A 17,779-nucleotide genomic window follows, 5' to 3' on the forward strand; every position below is an offset into this window, starting at 1 on the left:
TTGTTCAGTCTTAAAATGCCAGGTGAAGGAAGGAGGATTCAAATTATTCATTTTTGGAAGAAAAAACCATTACTTTTTTGAAAAGGCATTTGGAAAAAATTACTATTTACTGATATATTCATTGACAAATAAACACAACATAGTATGATAGTAACATTTCACATTCAATGAGCAAAAAAATAGGTTGGAAGTAGATAGATGCATATTTAGACCAGTTAAATAGTTCATTTTTGGGATGTATGAAAACATCAAAAGTAAATATTTCTTTATTGTCTGAACCTTCCGGTTGTTACCGGAAATGAGTCTTAGACTGAGGTAAGTAAAGTGTGTCCAATTATTTTTTTAAGTACTGAAATTGGATGCTTTCATCATTTAAGTTCATCGATTGAATTAATAAATACTAAGAATTTAATAAAAGGTAAGTGAAGATTACTGTGCATTATTTGTTTTAATTGTCTGTGTAATGTAGCAAATAATCTAGACGTACACTGTTGTGTGTTATTCAAAATCTTGTTGGGACTTTTTTCTTTTTTCTTGTTTCTAAAGAAAGTTTAAGACGCTACTTGTTTCTCAAGAAATCATAAATATAAGGTTGTTTTCTTGCTTGGTAAGACATATGGGTTGCAAGGCAGTTTCTTGAAGTGCTAGACAGGAAAAGTGGTTGCTTCACTTGTTTATTAACTTGCTTGACAATTTTTGTAGTCCACGAAGTTTGTTGTTTGGACTACAAGACAAGCTAGGTGAGTAATGATATACAAGGCGTTGGTTTTCAGTTCTAACAAGAGGTGAAAGTGAGGCAAACTAACGTATATCAAAAGAGGGAATCTTTAGAAAATCAAAGGTCAAGGGTTGGTTCCGTTTGGGATAGAAACTAGGGTTGGGAAACACCTTGGGATAAATCATCGATTCTCTTGGGCCACATGAAGATATTCGAGAAAAGGGTAGTAACTAGGTTTTATTGTTGAAGGACAATTTATTGCAACTCTTGTATCTCTTTGTAAGAAAATATTTGATAGTGAATTGGAAAGATCACTCCCGTAGACATAGGTCAAATTTGGGCAGAACTGGACGAACGAATATCCTCCTCCTCCTCCTCCTCCTCTTCTATTGTTGTTGAATGATTTTCTGTTTCATGTTTTGTTGAAAGCATATGTTATCAATTCTGAAATGTACTGAATTTTTCCTATTAACTATGCTTTGGAGATGTGATTGTTGAGTTATAAAATAGAGTGGAGATGTGATATATTCACATAAACGGTGAGCAGTGATTAGTGTAATTTTCCCATAGTAAACATGTCTTACCAACTCTTATAATGGCAACATAAGCAACGTGAGGGACGTGGTGGAGTTCCATATCAAATTAAATGATGCAAGCTACAATGGTGGAAGGGAATGATCTTGTAAATCAATTGGATTGTAAAAATACCATATTCTGAGACATCTAACCATCAATTGTTCGTAAAGTTCTGATAAATTTGGTCTGTGGATGTAGAGATTTTTCTTGCCACTGCTGTTCTTGAAGCCAAATGAATTGAATGGTTAACTGAAGCTATGAAGTAATTGGAAAAGGAAATTGCATTCAACTAAAATCTTGATTTGAGGTGGAGAGGGAAAAATAAATAAATCAAACTTTAAAGAAAAATTTCTCAATTTTCTTTTTGAGAAATTATCTCTTTGATACCACAGTACAAAAAAGTGTATTGATTAATTTTTTGAATAAACTAAGGGAATTATATTAAAAGAATAACTTAGAGCCCCTCAAGCACAAGGCGTGCTAGAGGTAACTGTTAACAGTTTACGTACAAAACAGTCAGGCTACCAACAACCAAAGAAGCAAAAATTAAAAGGATAATGTTTTATGTACACACTTTCTTCCATACACACATTGTACCACCCCATGTAAGAGTGTGTAAGAGACAATAAATGATATTTTTTTTGTGTGTGGGAACCACATGGACACATGTCACAATTGTATGTGGGTGTACAAATGATACATGCCATCTAAGGTGGTCTATGTATCACTACTCAATTGAAATTACATCACAGCTTGAAAACAACATAAAGGATTTTGCCTTCAAAAGGGGTAGTCAAAGTCGAACGTAATGTAGTTCGCTTTCAACCACCAATATGTTTGGAGTTTAACCTTTTCAAGAAGTCCTGTAAGCTGATCAAAATGATTATAAAAAATTCTATTGTTACGGTCTTTTCAGATAACAAATAAGACCGAAATCCAAATAATAGAGAATGATGTCCTTGAATTCTTTGAGAACCCTCTAAGAGCTTAAAACTGATTTGAATGAGCATATAAGTCGCCATGAAGAACTGTATCGATACCAAGCCAATGGGATATCAGAAGCCACAAACGACCGTAGTGATCACACTTAAAAAACAAATGGTCTCTATCCTCTACAGCCCCACATGAAGCCGTACAAGATACCTGTGAAACATCCAGAACCTGTCTCGTCCGCAAATTGTCCTTTGTAGCAAGTCTACTCATAAAGAGACGTCAAACAAAAATATTAACTTTTAACGAAACCGTTTTATGTTATAGAAAATGACGAAAATCCTCACTAATATTATTGTCAAATATTGTTAAGTAAGAATAAGCATATTGTACACGGTGTATTTGTTGGAAGTGTATTGATTAATAAGAGAGTTGTTGATTACGTGAGGAGAATAAGATTTATACGGCCAATGAGAATTATAGCCTAACTTAACGAACTAGTGTAAATAATTATTTTTGAAGGGATAGTGTAAATAATTATTGCAATTGTAAGAACTATCAAATAATATGTCAAACTATATAATAAACTTTATAATAATTGTGACATGTTCACGTAAATTTTTCAGATTGTGTGCATTTTTATCTGTGATCGAGATTGTTTTTTAGAGGGAAACGTCATATGTAGTTTAGAGTGGATTAATGTTTGAAAATCGTTTAAATTTTGACGACATCTATCTATCTATTGTCTCTAAAAATTTAAACGACATTTACTTAAATGAGACATTTTCCCATCCTATAAACTACCAAATAGAGACAATTACCTTCCTGCTGCTACTGGTCAATGGTCAAAGAGCATCTCCCAAATTTAAACGTTGTTTCTACAGAATCTGTAATAATATATTTCCCACCTCTATACACCAGGTAAATTAGTAATAATATATTGGCCACAAAATCAGTAAAGAAGCACGATAGATAGAGTTCACAGTGGAGTGGTGTTGTTTATTATTAAAGAATAGAACAAAATTATAATAGAGCATTGTTATTTATCTAAAGAATTTTTATCAAGAATTGATCAAGAAAATGTCTAAGCTAATTAAATTTGTTATTGGTTAGAAATCAAGGGAGATAATGGTGTGTAATTAAGGAAATGTGTTAGCAAATACACTGTTTTAAAATTTTCTTAATACATTGTCACTGTACCAAGCATTTCCCATTATAATATAGTGTAGCAAAATTAGCAGAAAATCAAGTCTCTTAAAAATATAATCATGGATTTGATCTTTGTTTGATATGTTATAAAAGAACATTTATTCATTGATATCATCTTCATAAATGGATCTTCAAACGTTAAAAGATTAATCTCTAATTAATTATTGGCGGGAAATCTCCATCACCACCTGATCAAGTGACCATTCCTGATGCAGCTCACATGTGTACATGTGGGACTCTTCATTGCTTTTATTCTCCTGACCCGACATGGTCGGCAATATCATTATGATAACCCAAAAACATCTCAATCACCCAGGAACACATATTTTTTGGCACTCATAGTAATTATAGTCAATTTTATGTTTATTAAGTTTTTTCATTGATTTAATAAAATAACAAAATACATAAATTTAAGATATAAACAATTTTCTAGGTGAAAGTATATCAATACCACGTTACTTGAAATGATGTTGACCATCATGTAATCATTTGACCATTCCTAATGTCTACTCCATACTAACTTAACTTGATTTGAATATTTCCAACATAGTTTTTGATATGGACTGTCCAAGCAGCCTTTCTCGTCAGTCTAAGATCCAAAACTAGCTAGGCTCAATCCACTAAGGCTTCAAAAATACGACACAAAATGCTTGTTTGTGGGTCTCCAGCTCCCGTAGTTGTGGGAACCTCCGACCCAAAAATGAATGAGATGCTTAACAACATCGTTTAAACCTTGCATCACCATAATAAGGTGACCGAGGAGCAAAATATATGTCTTTTCGAATGAGGGAACAACAAGCAAATGTGGAAAAACCAAGACATTGTCACGATCACTCCACAACACCTCAGTCTTATCAAATTGGAGGAGTGTAACCCCTGAGAGACCAAGGTCCCCGCGACATTCTCAGGTCGAAAAAGTATAGAGGTCCATGTGACTAAAACATCAAACAAAGGGAAAACCTCGTCATTCACGTTCCTCGTCTCGAGATGATGATGAACATGGTCCTCAAGGTCCACTCACAAGGAGAATTCAAGAAGCGTGCATTCAAACATGCTTGGAGATGTCTCCACAAATATATCCATACGATAGAACCACTGATCTAGACGAGCCTATCAAAAACATTGAAGCCATCATCGACTACAATAACTTTTGGGGAGCGGTCCAATGTAGATTGTTCGCTACAACACTACAAAAAGGAGCAATAAACATGGTAGAAAAGTCTGAGAATTAAGTCCATTTACTTGGGATGAAATATGCAGACAAATCAATGCATCACGAAGACAACCCAAAGACGGTTGCAACCTTGGAAGGCATCTTCATAGGGAAATTATGAGTCTATTTGCGACTTCATCGAGAGGTTCAACAAGGAAGTCATCCAAGTCTGAGGAGTGATGAAGAATTGAAGATGTATCTACTGAAAAAAGGTCTCCGACAAGGAACCGATTTCCGCAAGGCGACAGGCATCGAGGACCCACATCCCTCAACGAGTTTCTCAACCTCGCAAAATCCAACATCAGGTACGAGGAGAAACTCATCGCCAGTTATTTTGGAAATCAAGAAAAGAGGATCCTCAAGAAAAATCCTCCTAAAAACTCAATCAATTCAAGACAAATGCTAAGAACAAATGCCCCAAAAAGACAATCGAGGACATGGTTGTCATTTTAGTGATCACACACCACTAGTCGTCTCAAGGGATAAAACTCTCTTGGAGTACGCGTATGCTGAATTTAAATAAGCTAGAATCAAATTCCCCAAAGCAACTGCACTAAAATTTGGGGAAGACAAAAGCAAATATGGTCATTTCCACAAGTACCAAATGCACGTTACTAATGATTGAATACACCAAAAGGATGCCCTCGAGATCCTCATCTAACGAGGAAATCAGAGGTAGTACACGAGAAATGCTTTCCCATAAAGAAATGGCAAATTTGAGTCTCTCGCGACCAACGAAAGTAAACAATGCAAATGTTACCAAAGACTTCAACGTGTTCCCAATGAACATGCCAATAATGAACACCCCGTACATAATTACTTGGGAAAACTTCTTTGATTCCCTCGTCATCTCAAGGGATGAATCACCCATGCGACCAATGGGAACAATCAAGAGAAAGCTTAGATGAATTCCTTTGATTGGATGATAATTTTGAGAATTTTCAAAATGATGGAAATTTGTGAAGTATTTAGTCCAATTTAAATTTAGAGAATTTCAAATGACATCTAAACGCTAAGAATTTTAAATTTCTTCTTTCTTACAAATTTTAAATTTTGGTCCTCATATTTTTCAAAATTCTCGATTGGCCCCTCAAAATTTGAAAATTGACCCTTATTTTTACATTATTAAAGTTGACCCAAAAATTTACATAAGTATCTCAAATAAAAACATTTAAAAATAAAAATAATTCAATTGAATCATTTGAATTGTTTAAAATTCTAACTTCTCTAAAATTTTCAATCACCTCATTTTTATTTTTATTTTGTGGTAGTCAGGTTTGAACTCCAAATCTTGCATATATTATGCATTGTCTCTATCAACTGAGTTAAGATCATAAGGACAATCACCTCGTTCAAACACCTTCTAAAGGTATGACGTTTATGATCTATCCCAAATATATTTTTTTTAAAGATGATCTATCCTAAATATTATAAATGCTCATATCTTGTAGATAATAACCAAGAACGCTCGGAAGCAGGGATTGGACCAAAGTGGCTTAAAGATTGTTTATAAAATAAACTGAAAAATTAAAACATATATAAAATAGATCAAATATGTTTTTAGTCCCTATAAATATATTAATTTTTTATTTTAATTCCTCTAAAAAATTTGTTAGACTTTTAGGCTGTGTTTGGATTCAGTGAAAGATTAAGGAAAGAGAGATGAATGGAAAGAAAGGTTGTGGAAAGATTGCTTTTCCACAGTTTGGAAGCATTTCTAAAAGAAGAGGAAAGAAAGTTTGGGGTGGGACCCACACCCAAAACCGCTTTGGACAGAAAACACAAAGAAGCACCAACATTTTGTAAAAAGTCATAAATACCCTGCTATAATTATTAATATTAATATGATCAACAAGCATTGGTAAAAGTTATGGTTTTGAAATATGTTGGGCAATTTTTCTCTCTTGGCGTGAGGTTTTGAATAAAAAAAACATTAATAAAAATTAACAAATGTTATATGTAAATTAATATTTATTAGTAAAATATATTTAAATGTGTAGATAACATAATTAATTTAAAATATATAGATTTAGCTAAAATATTTTAAGGTTATAATTGTCATTTTACAAATATACATATCTTTCTTTCCTCTAACAATTTATTCACTTTCTTTTATACCAAACCATCAAAACAATCATCTCACTTTCTTCTACCTTTCTTTCCTTCTACTATCTATCTTTTCACTTTCTTTTCTTTAACTTTCTTCTCCAAACCAAACATACCCTTAGTCCCTAAAAATTCATGTTTGTTCGAACTGCAATTCCACACCTCTAGTTTTTTTTGTCCTTAAACGATTTTGCTGTAATTATCTGTTCCTCAATATTTCACCGTTTTTTTTACGCTAAAAAGGTAGGTGTAGTACAAGAGTTTCAAGACTTACATGGTCTCATTGGTCCCCAAACAAACATCGTACCCTTGATTTTACTGGTGACTGGCGTGCTGTCAGTCAATCATGCAATTATTATATATGCTCAACCAAAAAGTAAAAGAAAATGTTTGAATATTTAATTTGTATCACTGTTTATTATTATTAGTTTGAATATTTATTTAATTATGAGTGAAATGAAATAAAACAAAATGAGGATTAACTTTCTATTTGGATCCCTTAAAAAAAACTATCTGGATATTTTATGAATTAATGAAAGAAAATAAAAGGATTTTATCACATATACTTTTTTTTTTTGAATGGCAAAATATATTAACTTTCTATTTGGATCCCTTAAAAAAAACTATCTAGATGAATTAATGAAAAAAAATCAAAGGATTTTATCACATATACCTTTTTTTTTTTTTTTAAATGGCAATATATATATATATATATATATATATATATATATATATATATATATATAAATAGGAACCGTACAAAAACACCAAAATAGTCATCAAAAGATGCTACCGAAAACACCAAAAAGAGAGACCCTCAAGACAAACCCCAGGAGCAACTCCAAACAACCACCTGAAAAAATACAAACAAAAAAGGAAAACACCATAAAGAAAAAGCTACACCAAACATCACCCAAGCGCCCACCAAAGCTGCCGGGGCACGAAGCCAAAGGACAAAACCTAAAGCCACCCAGGAGGGGAGAGACAAAAGCCCCCACCCCAACCCCAAGCGAACTGAGGCAAACCACCACCAAAACCCTACGGTACGGGCACAGGACGGGTTGTACCTCCCATTCATAATAACAACAGGAACTAGCAGGGTACTTAGCCATGAACCACTTCCAGGTTAAGAGTTTCACTCTATCCACCACAGGCTCCTCATGGAGAGTGCCACCGAAGAAGAAAAATTATTTCTTAAAACAATAAACTTATTTTATTTTACAATAATAAACTCAATTTCTTTGGTAAACATTATTTTTTTTAGCAAATTCTTTGGTGACACAAAGATTACTAACCACTTGCCAATTAATTATCCCCCCTCCTTTGTCACAATTAATGTTAATTTCATAATGAAGAAAACGGTGAGATGGAAATTAATCATTGTTTAAGGAATATATTGTCTTCTTTTGCATCATATCATGTATATATCCTTCAATGACAATTGACAAACAAGAGTCACATTCATACAATAGGATATAGATCATGAAACACTACTACTATAATTAAAGTTACACATCATGATTTTCTAATTCAAACACACCTTTTGACTATGTCAACCATATTGCTGATTAGTGTCAAATTTGATTCATTTAACCATGTGCATTCTGCTGAATAATGAAGAGCATCTTAAATTTTAATCAAATTTGACACAGTCTTTGTGACTTTAATATATATTTTGAAGATTCTAACGGCCACAACAAGGTGCACAATCCATCACATGAGAACCAGCTAACATTGGTCTACACAATACAGTGTATTATTTTAATAAGTGATTGTCCATTTTAGAACCATACCAGATATTTGTCCCCAAAGGGGTTTCATGAATCCATCCCAAATTCATTCCCATCAATCAAATTCAGAAGAACAAATTTTCCACGTCCAAATATCAACCCTTCTAGATTAGAATAGTTCCATAGTGAAAAGTAGGAATAAAAATGGTGCAAAAGAAAGAGAAAGAAAAAAGTAAAGAGGAAAAAAAGCTTAAAATGTTGGCAATGTACTATTTTTTTTATAGATAATAAATTATGTGAGTTGGGTCTCAATCAAGGTAAGGGAAAGTCTCGAGTTTCATATAGTGCTTATAGAGATACTTACATACTATCTACCAATCAGGTCCTGCTATCGGTTTCGAGATTTGAACCTAGGTCTATTTAATTCAACTTTGAATTAGGTAAGCTTACAGAGGTACTTACATATAGTGCATATAATGCATCGCACATGTCTATTTTTTTTATAGATAATAAATTATGTGAGTTGGGTCTCAATCAAGGTAAGGGAAAGTCTCGAGTTTCATATAGTGCTTATAGAGATACTTACATACTATCTACCAATTAGATCCTGCTATCGGTGTCGAAATTTGAACCTAGGTCCATTTAATTTAACTTTGAATCAGGTAAGCTTACAGAGGTACTTACATATAGTGCATATAATGCATCGCACGGGTCGAAAGCCTAGTGTTATCTACCAATTAGGTTCTGATATTGGTAACGAAATTTTAACCTAGGTCATTGTGAAATTTAAGTTGAATCTTTACCAACCAAACTTGTGTTGGCGTTAATCCAGTACTATTAAACATATGTATCTTTCATTACATAACTTACATTTATATACAAATTCAATGATGATAGAGTACATATAGATATGCATCAGATTTGTTTATTATTAATAACCTTATTATAATATCAAATCTTATTAACAATTTTCTATGAAACCACTTTTTATACACTAAACTGTCCCACAAGAGTCAGTTTTCTTTCTTCTTTCCTATCAACATTGCTCTTTCTCCACTGACTCACACACACACAATCACACACAAAGGTTTGTAGCTAGCTATAGCTATATATTACAGTTCCTTAAACTGTTTTGTAATGGATGAAAAGTGGAAGCTATCAAAGAAGGAAAAAAGTTCAAACACATCATCCACCAAGTCATCATTATTCTCAAGGAGCTGTTCAACAAGAGGCTCTTCTTCAAACTCACCACTACTTTTGAAGAGTTTTTCACAAAAGAGTTCTTCTACATCTAATAACAGTGGAAATCTTTCAAGAAGCTATTCACAGAAGAATCCATCAATAGGTAAGAAATGCACCAATATAGCCAAAGAACAGAAAGCAAGATTTTACATCATGAGGAGATGCGTAGCCATGTTAGTTTGTTGGCACAAACATGGAGATTAATAGTATTCCTAAAGGGAGGTGCAGATAGCAGAACAAGTCTATTGCTCAGAGTCAGATCCCCTTTTAAGTATACAGCTTTTTTTATTTGAATTTAGAGGGATCCTATTTATTTTTTTCCTTTTTTCATCTTTGTAATTGTAATTATGAATCACCTATAAGTTTTGCACATTAGCAAATATTCACTTCATTCTAGTATTAGTGCATCTTCCTCTTTTTCTTTTTGGAATGATAAATGTTAGTATGTTAGTATACTATAGTTTCAGATTCTTATTAAACAATAATCACCATACAATAATGCTAGATTCATATATTTTCTTAATGCAAGGTTCATGTTCTAATGCTAGATGCCACTAAAAAAAAAATAATGTTCTAATGCTAGATTCATCTCATCTATATGTCTGATTATTTCATCACTTTATTTGTGTGTTTGGAAGGAAAAGGATTTATTCTTTGTAAATAATAGTAATAATTTGGATATTTAACTCAACATAGCATCATAGTAGTACTATTTGGATCTGCATTGAAAATGTAAGCCACGTTCCTTTGTTTTTCCCATAAAAAGGTGAAAAACAAAAGAATCACTGGATTCTTATTATTACATCTTACTAGATCAGAATTTTACACATGAGCAGTGGTCACTAGTTCCAATCATTCTAATATGTCACAGTGGAAAAAGTACAGTTACTGCATTGTTGTCAAATATTCTAATCTTTTTTGTGCAATTAATTTTTGTAACCTATTTGAATTGATATTGAATAAATAATTTATAAACAATTCAAAGAATATAACTTAATAAATATACTAGAAAATTTGGATAGGCTATTGCCTTTAATGAATATAAAATACCGGTTGTTATTTCCTTTAGAGTGGTATTTGTCACTTCATCTACGGACGAAAAAATACATGTTCGTATATGATAGATAAAACGCAAAGTAAACAAAATATTCCAAAGATGATGAGAAAAATACATATTATTTCAATCAAGTTATGATTAACCCTTAAGTACAATGATATTTATAATGATATATAGAAAACCACCCACCTTTATTTTTTGGTCACTTGAAAATTTGGTGAAAACAAAAATTGATACAATGAAAGAAAGACTAGTGCCGGACGCACTTCACTCTCAGCACTATATATGCAAAATGTGGCAAACCATAAATCTTTAAATTTACATGGAAATGGAAATGGAAAATCAAAAGATGTAGAAAAGGGTTTCTTTAGTAAGGAAAATTAGCAGAGTCAAATGGTATAGTGATCAACATTTGGGGAGATCCTTAGGAGGAGGAGGCAATTTTTGATCTGGTAACTTTCCATCTTCAACAATCCAAGCCATCCTCAATCCCCAACTAAGGTGCACATCAAAGTGGCAATGCATCAGCCAAACACCTGTTTAAAGTGATCAAAGTATCATATAAATAACTTGAGATACAAGATAAGAAAAACTATATGATATATAATATTTGGATTGACTTATTTAAGCTGATCAGACTGTTTAGAAGAGCTTATCAAAATAAATTGAAAACAACTTACAACATGTCTTTAAATTGTTTTTAATTTATTTTCGTAAACGCTAATATGATAAGTGCTTAATTAAGTTGATTATCCAAACAGAACCATAGTAAATCACCTGGATTGTCAGCAAGGAATCGTATCGCAACCCAACCACCAGAAGGCACAGCAACAGTATTCCTCTCAACAGGATCAACAAGATTAAACTTTGCAGGGTCACTACTAGCATTAAAATTTCCAAAACCTTGACCAACAACAAAGAAATTAAATCCATGAAGATGCAAAGGATGACTCTCAGCTCCCAAAATGCTTGTATCCTGCAATATAACCTGAACTCTAGTGTTATATGGTATCACCACTGTCTTTGTTCCATTACTAACCAAAGTATTGTTTGGAGGTGTTCCTGTATAATTAAACGGCCTTAACGGTACAACCGGAAAATCCGTTGTAAAACCATTATTAGCTCCAAAGAAATGTTGTTGAAGAAGTGCTATAGAAGGTAAAGCAAATGATACATTGTTCATTGAAGCTGCAAATTTTGAACTATTATTTGGTCCTTGACATGTTTGGTTTTTTGGGCATGGACTAGTTCCTAGTCCAACGATAAAGAAAAAGTTTTTGTCAATAGTTTTTGGCACATTTGCGGGGTATTTTGGACTATTTAAGCTAAGAAATTTGTTACTAAAATTAGCAACAAAATTAGTATCATTGATGACTGGAAGCACAGGTTTTAGAATAGGGAGATTTAAATTTGTTTGATCATTTGGTTTAGTGTATTCTAAAATTCCAGCTACTGTGGAATTGTCGAAAGTACCCTGCCCTGTGAAATATGGTCTAGCTAGCATGTAGAATGTGGAATTAGGGTAATTTGGTTTTGTTTTTAATAGAACATTTGTGGTTTGACCTGGTCCAAGTATGATGGTATTGGACTCGAATGGTTTAATGTAAGATGCATCTGCTTCAACAATGATTAATGTGTGATTAGCAATGCTGAAAAAGAGTTCGTCATTGAGTGCAGCGTTGATTAAACGTAGTAAATATGTTTTTCCTGGCTTCACCTTCAATTTGTATGTATCTGTCCATGATATGATAACAAACCAATCAATTCATCATTTTCTACTCATTATTTATCAATTCATCTTACACGATTTTTACTAATTAGTTTGTAAAATAAGAGGTGTCACTATAATTTATAAACTCATTTCAAACATTATCTTTATCCTAAGTGAAACTTAGGTTTTTCTCTAATAAAAAAATACAATATTATTAATTAAAGTGGTGCTAAGCAAAGCAACTTTGTAAGATATTGTGTTATTTAATTAAATCACACTTTAGTATCATATCACTTTGTTATGTTAATATATATATATATATATATATTAGTGTTAAAAAATTACATTAAATATACAAAAATTTATTACCTTTCAAAAAAAAATACAAAAATTTATTAAGTTGTTAATTAAAAACAAATAACTAGAAATGCCAGTTATATACAAGCTGCACGTGTACCTTTGGAGCAATTGTAAAGAGGTCCAGGAAACCCATTAATGGTGTAGGCATCAGAAACATTTGGGCCACCCCCTGTCTGAAGAGCTTGTGCAATTACAGCTTCAGGATCTGCATTCCACCACTCACCTATGCATATTTGTCAAAGATATGTATAAGATTAAAATACCTTTCATATCATTATAAAAAATATATATATATATTATTTCTTTCCTTAAAAAATATAGTGCAACAATTATATAATTATTAGTTTTTCATATATAAACTCCAGCTAGAAATATAAAATATACCAAAGTGCATAGAATTATTTATTATAAATTTATACTGAGGAATGATTGTGAATATGTACCAAAGAGAATGGGGACTTCCTTGTAGGGTTTTTGAAAAGGATAAGATTCATTGTGCCTTGGGAGAAGGATGAGAGGTCCATAGACAGTAGCTCTTAACCATGAGAAATGAGCATGCCAGAAAAGAGTTCCTCTTTGTCCAACAATGGTGAAGTTGTACACATAACTCTGACCTGTTTGAATTGGGCATTGAGTTATGTATGATGGACCATCCGACCAACCACTACGAAGTTGTCTCACACCATGCCTGTTTTTTTATCATGCATGCATTCACCATTATTGTCAATATTAGTACAATAATTCATTTCATGCATATGGATATCCTAACTAGATCCAAGATGTACAACATACAATACAAATGCAAAAAAATTGTGTGTGTGAGTAAAACTCATGGTGAAAACTACAACGACATTTGATATGCTTGGGCGCTGGTTCGAACCCTAATTTCTCAACACTTAGTTTTTGTGACACCTCTCACTTTCCTTAAAAATTACTAATTAAAAAAAATAGTTCTTACCAATGCAAGCTGATATTGTTTGGAACATGATTAACAACCTTAACCAACAATCTGTCCCCTTCTCTAACAACAATTCGAGGACCCGGGAACTTCCCATTCACGGTGACCATGCTTTTTGTGTGGCACAGCCTCGTAACGTTTGCCAACCTTATCTGCAGAAATAATAAAAACAATGATATACTATATAACTTTTTTTTTTTCTTACACTACATATGTTATACAATTTGGTAGGTTTTAAGCTAATTAATTAAGCGATACATATTTGAAAGGAATTAATTTAAATAATATAAAGTGTATATACATCGAATTTGTAGTGTCTTGTAACACTTCCATGCTGTGAAGTAGCCAAAACAAATCCAGGGGAGGTTAAGAGGAAGGTGGTGACAAAGAGAAAGGCTGCAAAAAGAGCCTTTGATAATGGAACAGTGACAATCATTTTGATATGCATTGCCACCTTGAATGAGTAGAAGATAGTTGAAGGATATATCTTATTGCATTAGTCACTATGAGGTGCATGAGGATACTGGAAACATGCTTATTTATATACAAGAACTGAGTACGAATTAATGTTTGGTCGTATGTCATACAAGAGTTTTGATTTTTACCAACTATGTAAGGTCCCATGGTCTTCTAAATTTTGAGTGCCACTAACGTTAATTTTACTGGTAGTGTCTCAATTACGTGCCCTAATCTTTACTCCCTAAATTCAAGTTTCTTTCTTGTCCAATTATGTGCATCGATCTAACATCAGATATCTCGTCACATATTTTGTTTCATCTATAAAAATGACCTGCTAGAAAATTTAAAGAAATACATTTTACTTTAAAAAGTAAAGACAAGCCTATGCGTTGATACAATAAATAATCTTTCTTGTAAGCATAGTTTTAAAAACTGGCTCACTGATCGACTCAGTAAGGCTAGTGGATCACTGAGTCATTGGTCGAAACCATTGGGTCACAGGTTGAACCGCATGACTCAATTGGATTAAACCGGATGACTTGTTCGTATAACTTGGTGTTTATAAAAAAAAAATTATCTTTATTGAATTGTAGGAAACTAGAATTTATAAATACCTTTAATGATAATGACATTATTTATAAATATCTTTGTTTTACATATATACTACCTCCGTCCCTAAATATATGAGCCTTTTGAAAAAATTACGGAGATTAAGAAAGTTGGTTGTGGTATTAAATTTGTATATAATTACTATGGTTTTTACAATTTTATCCTTAAGAGAGAGAGTAGTTAATTAGTGTTTTCAGCCTAATACTCCCTCCATCCCTAGGGGGCGTTTGTTTTTGGGAAACACAAACTATTTCCAGGAATAACATACCCGGGAATGAAAATATGAAAATTTGATTCTTGGGTATTTGTTAAAAAAAGTGTTTGGCAAATAACTTGACATTCCTGGAAAAATTGGAAGTTACAATTTTTTTTTTTTAAATCTATGCATAATATCATGGGAATGCACATTCCCATCTCTTTACATGGGAATAATGGAAGTTATGGGAAGTTACTCCATTCCCAGGAACCTTTATACCCAGGAATATTTTTTTCTCAACCTCATAACAAACATGGGTATAATCATTCCCTAGCCATGTATTCCCGGGAATATCATTCTTAACCTTGAAACAAACACCATGTAGGCACCCATTGTCTTTTTTACATTTCTTAAGAAAAGTTGTCAATGTAATTAATGTGTCTGTTTTTTGTGTTAATATTATGAAATTGTCATTTGCTTGAATGTGTATTAAATTTGACTTTTCATATTTCAAGACAAGATGGTAGTATTAATTAAGGGTATGTTTAGGAAAAAAATAATAAATGCATCTAGTAATTTGAAAAGGGGTTTATATTTATGGACAAAAATAAAATCAAATGGGTGCTTAGATATAGAGACGGAGGGAATATTTATTATTGATTGAAGAAAAAAATGCAAAATAAATAAGGGTATGTTGGTAAAGAAATAATTAATATAATTGGAAATACCAAAGGGATCTTATAAAAAGGGACAATTTTTTATCTCAAAAAGGTCTTATAATTAAGGACGGAGGTAGTATTAAATATTAATATAAGATGTGTTTTATACACTTAAAAAATTATAGTCAATTATAATTTGTTTTAGAAAAAATAACAATGCGACAAAAATGTACATGTAATATATTTTTATATATAATATATTTCAATGCTTATTACAAACAATTAAATGGTGCAGTGTAAGATATATTCGTTTTAAGCGTCTTCTTAGAAAATTAACACCAAAATAGCAAAGTGTATTTTTGCACATTTTCTTCCTAATATACTCTCGTTTTAATCCACCAATAAATTTCTATTTCTTTGCACACACTTTATCTTTTCAATAAATTTAATATGTTATATTTCTCTCGTAACAAACAATTGTCAATTACTCCAACAAATTCCTATTTTTTGGGTGAAGATCCTCTCCATTTATGTGTTTCTCAATTTCTTCCATTTGGAGAGATGAAGGCACATAAAATCTTGAAAAAAAAATATATAATTAATGATGGCGGGACCCACTTAGTGGTAGGACCCACCATCTATTTGTTGTGTCTATCTCTCTCCAACTTACAAATCTCCATTTATTTTGCCAAATGGGGAGGATCTTCACCCTATTTTTTTACGCAGTCTCTTTCATAACAAACAATTGTCAATTTTCTAAATATTTTGCACATCTTTTAATTATTTTAAGTCAATATAAAATTTTTTTGATGAAACTTCTTCTTCGTTGTCATCTTGATCTTGTTCTTGTATCTTGTCAAATGAGTCTTTAACTATTGCACCCTCTTCACCTCTCATCAGCTATTCCAACGAGTCTTCCATTTTTACTTCCTTTTGAACATTCATGGAGTCTTTTATTTTTCTTCTCTCAAATTTGTTCTTTTACTTTGCACTTGAGATTTTTAACAATTGTTACTCATCTTATTTCTAGAATTTTAACTCTTCTTGAAACCATTGTTTGTAACAAAATTTTGTTTAAATTTGAAGATGACAAAAAACAAACTGTGTTTCAAATAGATAACATTAATTAGTTTTATTGAAAAAGTTAAGAGTAATTGACAAAGGGTATAATTGACAAATAGTATCCTTAAAATACTAAAAAGACAATTAAATAGGAACGAAAAATTCACCCTAAAAAGACACTTAAAAAGAAACTGAGGGAGTATATGAATGAAGATGGTATTGTAAAATATGACTTAGTTAACTTTAAGTTTGTAGTGAAGTGAATTCTTATGTTATGTTTGTGAGAATGAATTAGACTTGATATAATAATCTAAGAAATTTGTTCTTGACATATCACATAAGGTTGAAAAACACCACAAAAAGATTGAAATGCCATGTCGGTAGTTAACTGTCGATGCAAAGAACCGGTGGTAGTTAATTGTCACGGGATCCAGCGGCAGTTAACTACCGATGCGAGATCCTGATACAAATTCAGGCAGAACCAACATTGCTCTCTCATCCATTATTACTCTCAAAATCTTTCAAAATCTCTCAAGATCTCTCTCAAAATCTCTCTAAAAATTCCAACCAAATTTACTCAACAAAATCACAAGTAAGTAATCATAGTGCTATTAACATACATTTTAGTTATTATAATTGTTTTTCTTTTTTTTATAATTTTAGTTTTAGGTTGATTTAAATTTTAGTTTTTGAGTAGATTTACATATTATGATTCCTTTTTTGAGTAGATGTAAGTTGATTAATTTTGTTAATGTTTGCATGTTTATAGCTATGATTTTTAGGGTTTATGTATAATTTGCACTCCAAGTGTTTGATGAAATGTTTGAATGAGTTTTTCATTGACTGTTTAATTTATTATAGTGTAGATCTGAAATAATGGACCCTCATTTGTTCAAAGCTCAAGTATGTTTCAACGGTGAAAACCGTTATTTGTTCAAGGTCCGGGTCGATATCACGCTAAAGGATCTGAAGGATCAACTGAAC

General features: G+C 32.1%; 2 protein-coding genes across 2 annotated transcripts; one reads left to right on the forward strand and one right to left on the reverse strand.

Moving 5' to 3' along the window:
* The first annotated feature begins 9,395 nt into the window (after positions 1-9,395).
* Positions 9,396-10,099, forward strand: LOC11427642 (uncharacterized). The gene has a single exon (XM_003606652.4). The coding sequence runs from the start codon at positions 9,620-9,622 to the stop codon at positions 9,926-9,928; it is 309 nt and encodes a 102-aa protein (XP_003606700.1). The 5' UTR covers positions 9,396-9,619; the 3' UTR covers positions 9,929-10,099.
* Positions 10,100-10,875: 776 nt separating this feature from the next.
* LOC11414876 (laccase-2) lies at positions 10,876-14,318 on the reverse strand. Its single transcript, XM_003606653.3, has 6 exons — positions 14,112-14,318; positions 13,811-13,962; positions 13,296-13,540; positions 12,950-13,075; positions 11,559-12,515; positions 10,876-11,317 (listed from the first exon to the last, which is right to left on the reverse strand). Exons 1-6 carry the CDS (start codon positions 14,256-14,258, stop codon positions 11,187-11,189), a joined length of 1,758 nt encoding a protein of 585 aa, XP_003606701.1. The 5' UTR covers positions 14,259-14,318; the 3' UTR covers positions 10,876-11,186.
* Positions 14,319-17,779: the final 3,461 nt, after the last annotated feature.

Source organism: Medicago truncatula, chromosome 4 (genome assembly GCF_003473485.1).
Source record: "Medicago truncatula cultivar Jemalong A17 chromosome 4, MtrunA17r5.0-ANR, whole genome shotgun sequence".
Lineage (NCBI taxonomy): Eukaryota > Viridiplantae > Streptophyta > Magnoliopsida > Fabales > Fabaceae > Medicago > Medicago truncatula.

What these genes read in the sequence shown, in the direction of transcription:
- LOC11427642 (XM_003606652.4), top strand. Translation starts at nt 9,620, where the DNA reads ATGGATGAAAAGTGGAAGCTATCAAAGAAGGAAAAAAGTTCAAACACA.
- LOC11414876 (XM_003606653.3), bottom strand. Translation starts at nt 14,258, where the DNA reads ATGCATATCAAAATGATTGTCACTGTTCCATTATCAAAGGCTCTTTTT. An exon ending in CAAGACACTACAAATTCGAT is followed by an intron (nt 13,963 to 14,111) that starts GTATATACACTT and finishes TTATTTCTGCAG; the next exon opens with ATAAGGTTGGCAAACGTTAC. An exon ending in ATTCCTTGCTGACAATCCAG is followed by an intron (nt 11,318 to 11,558) that starts GTGATTTACTAT and finishes CACTTTAAACAG; the next exon opens with GTGTTTGGCTGATGCATTGC.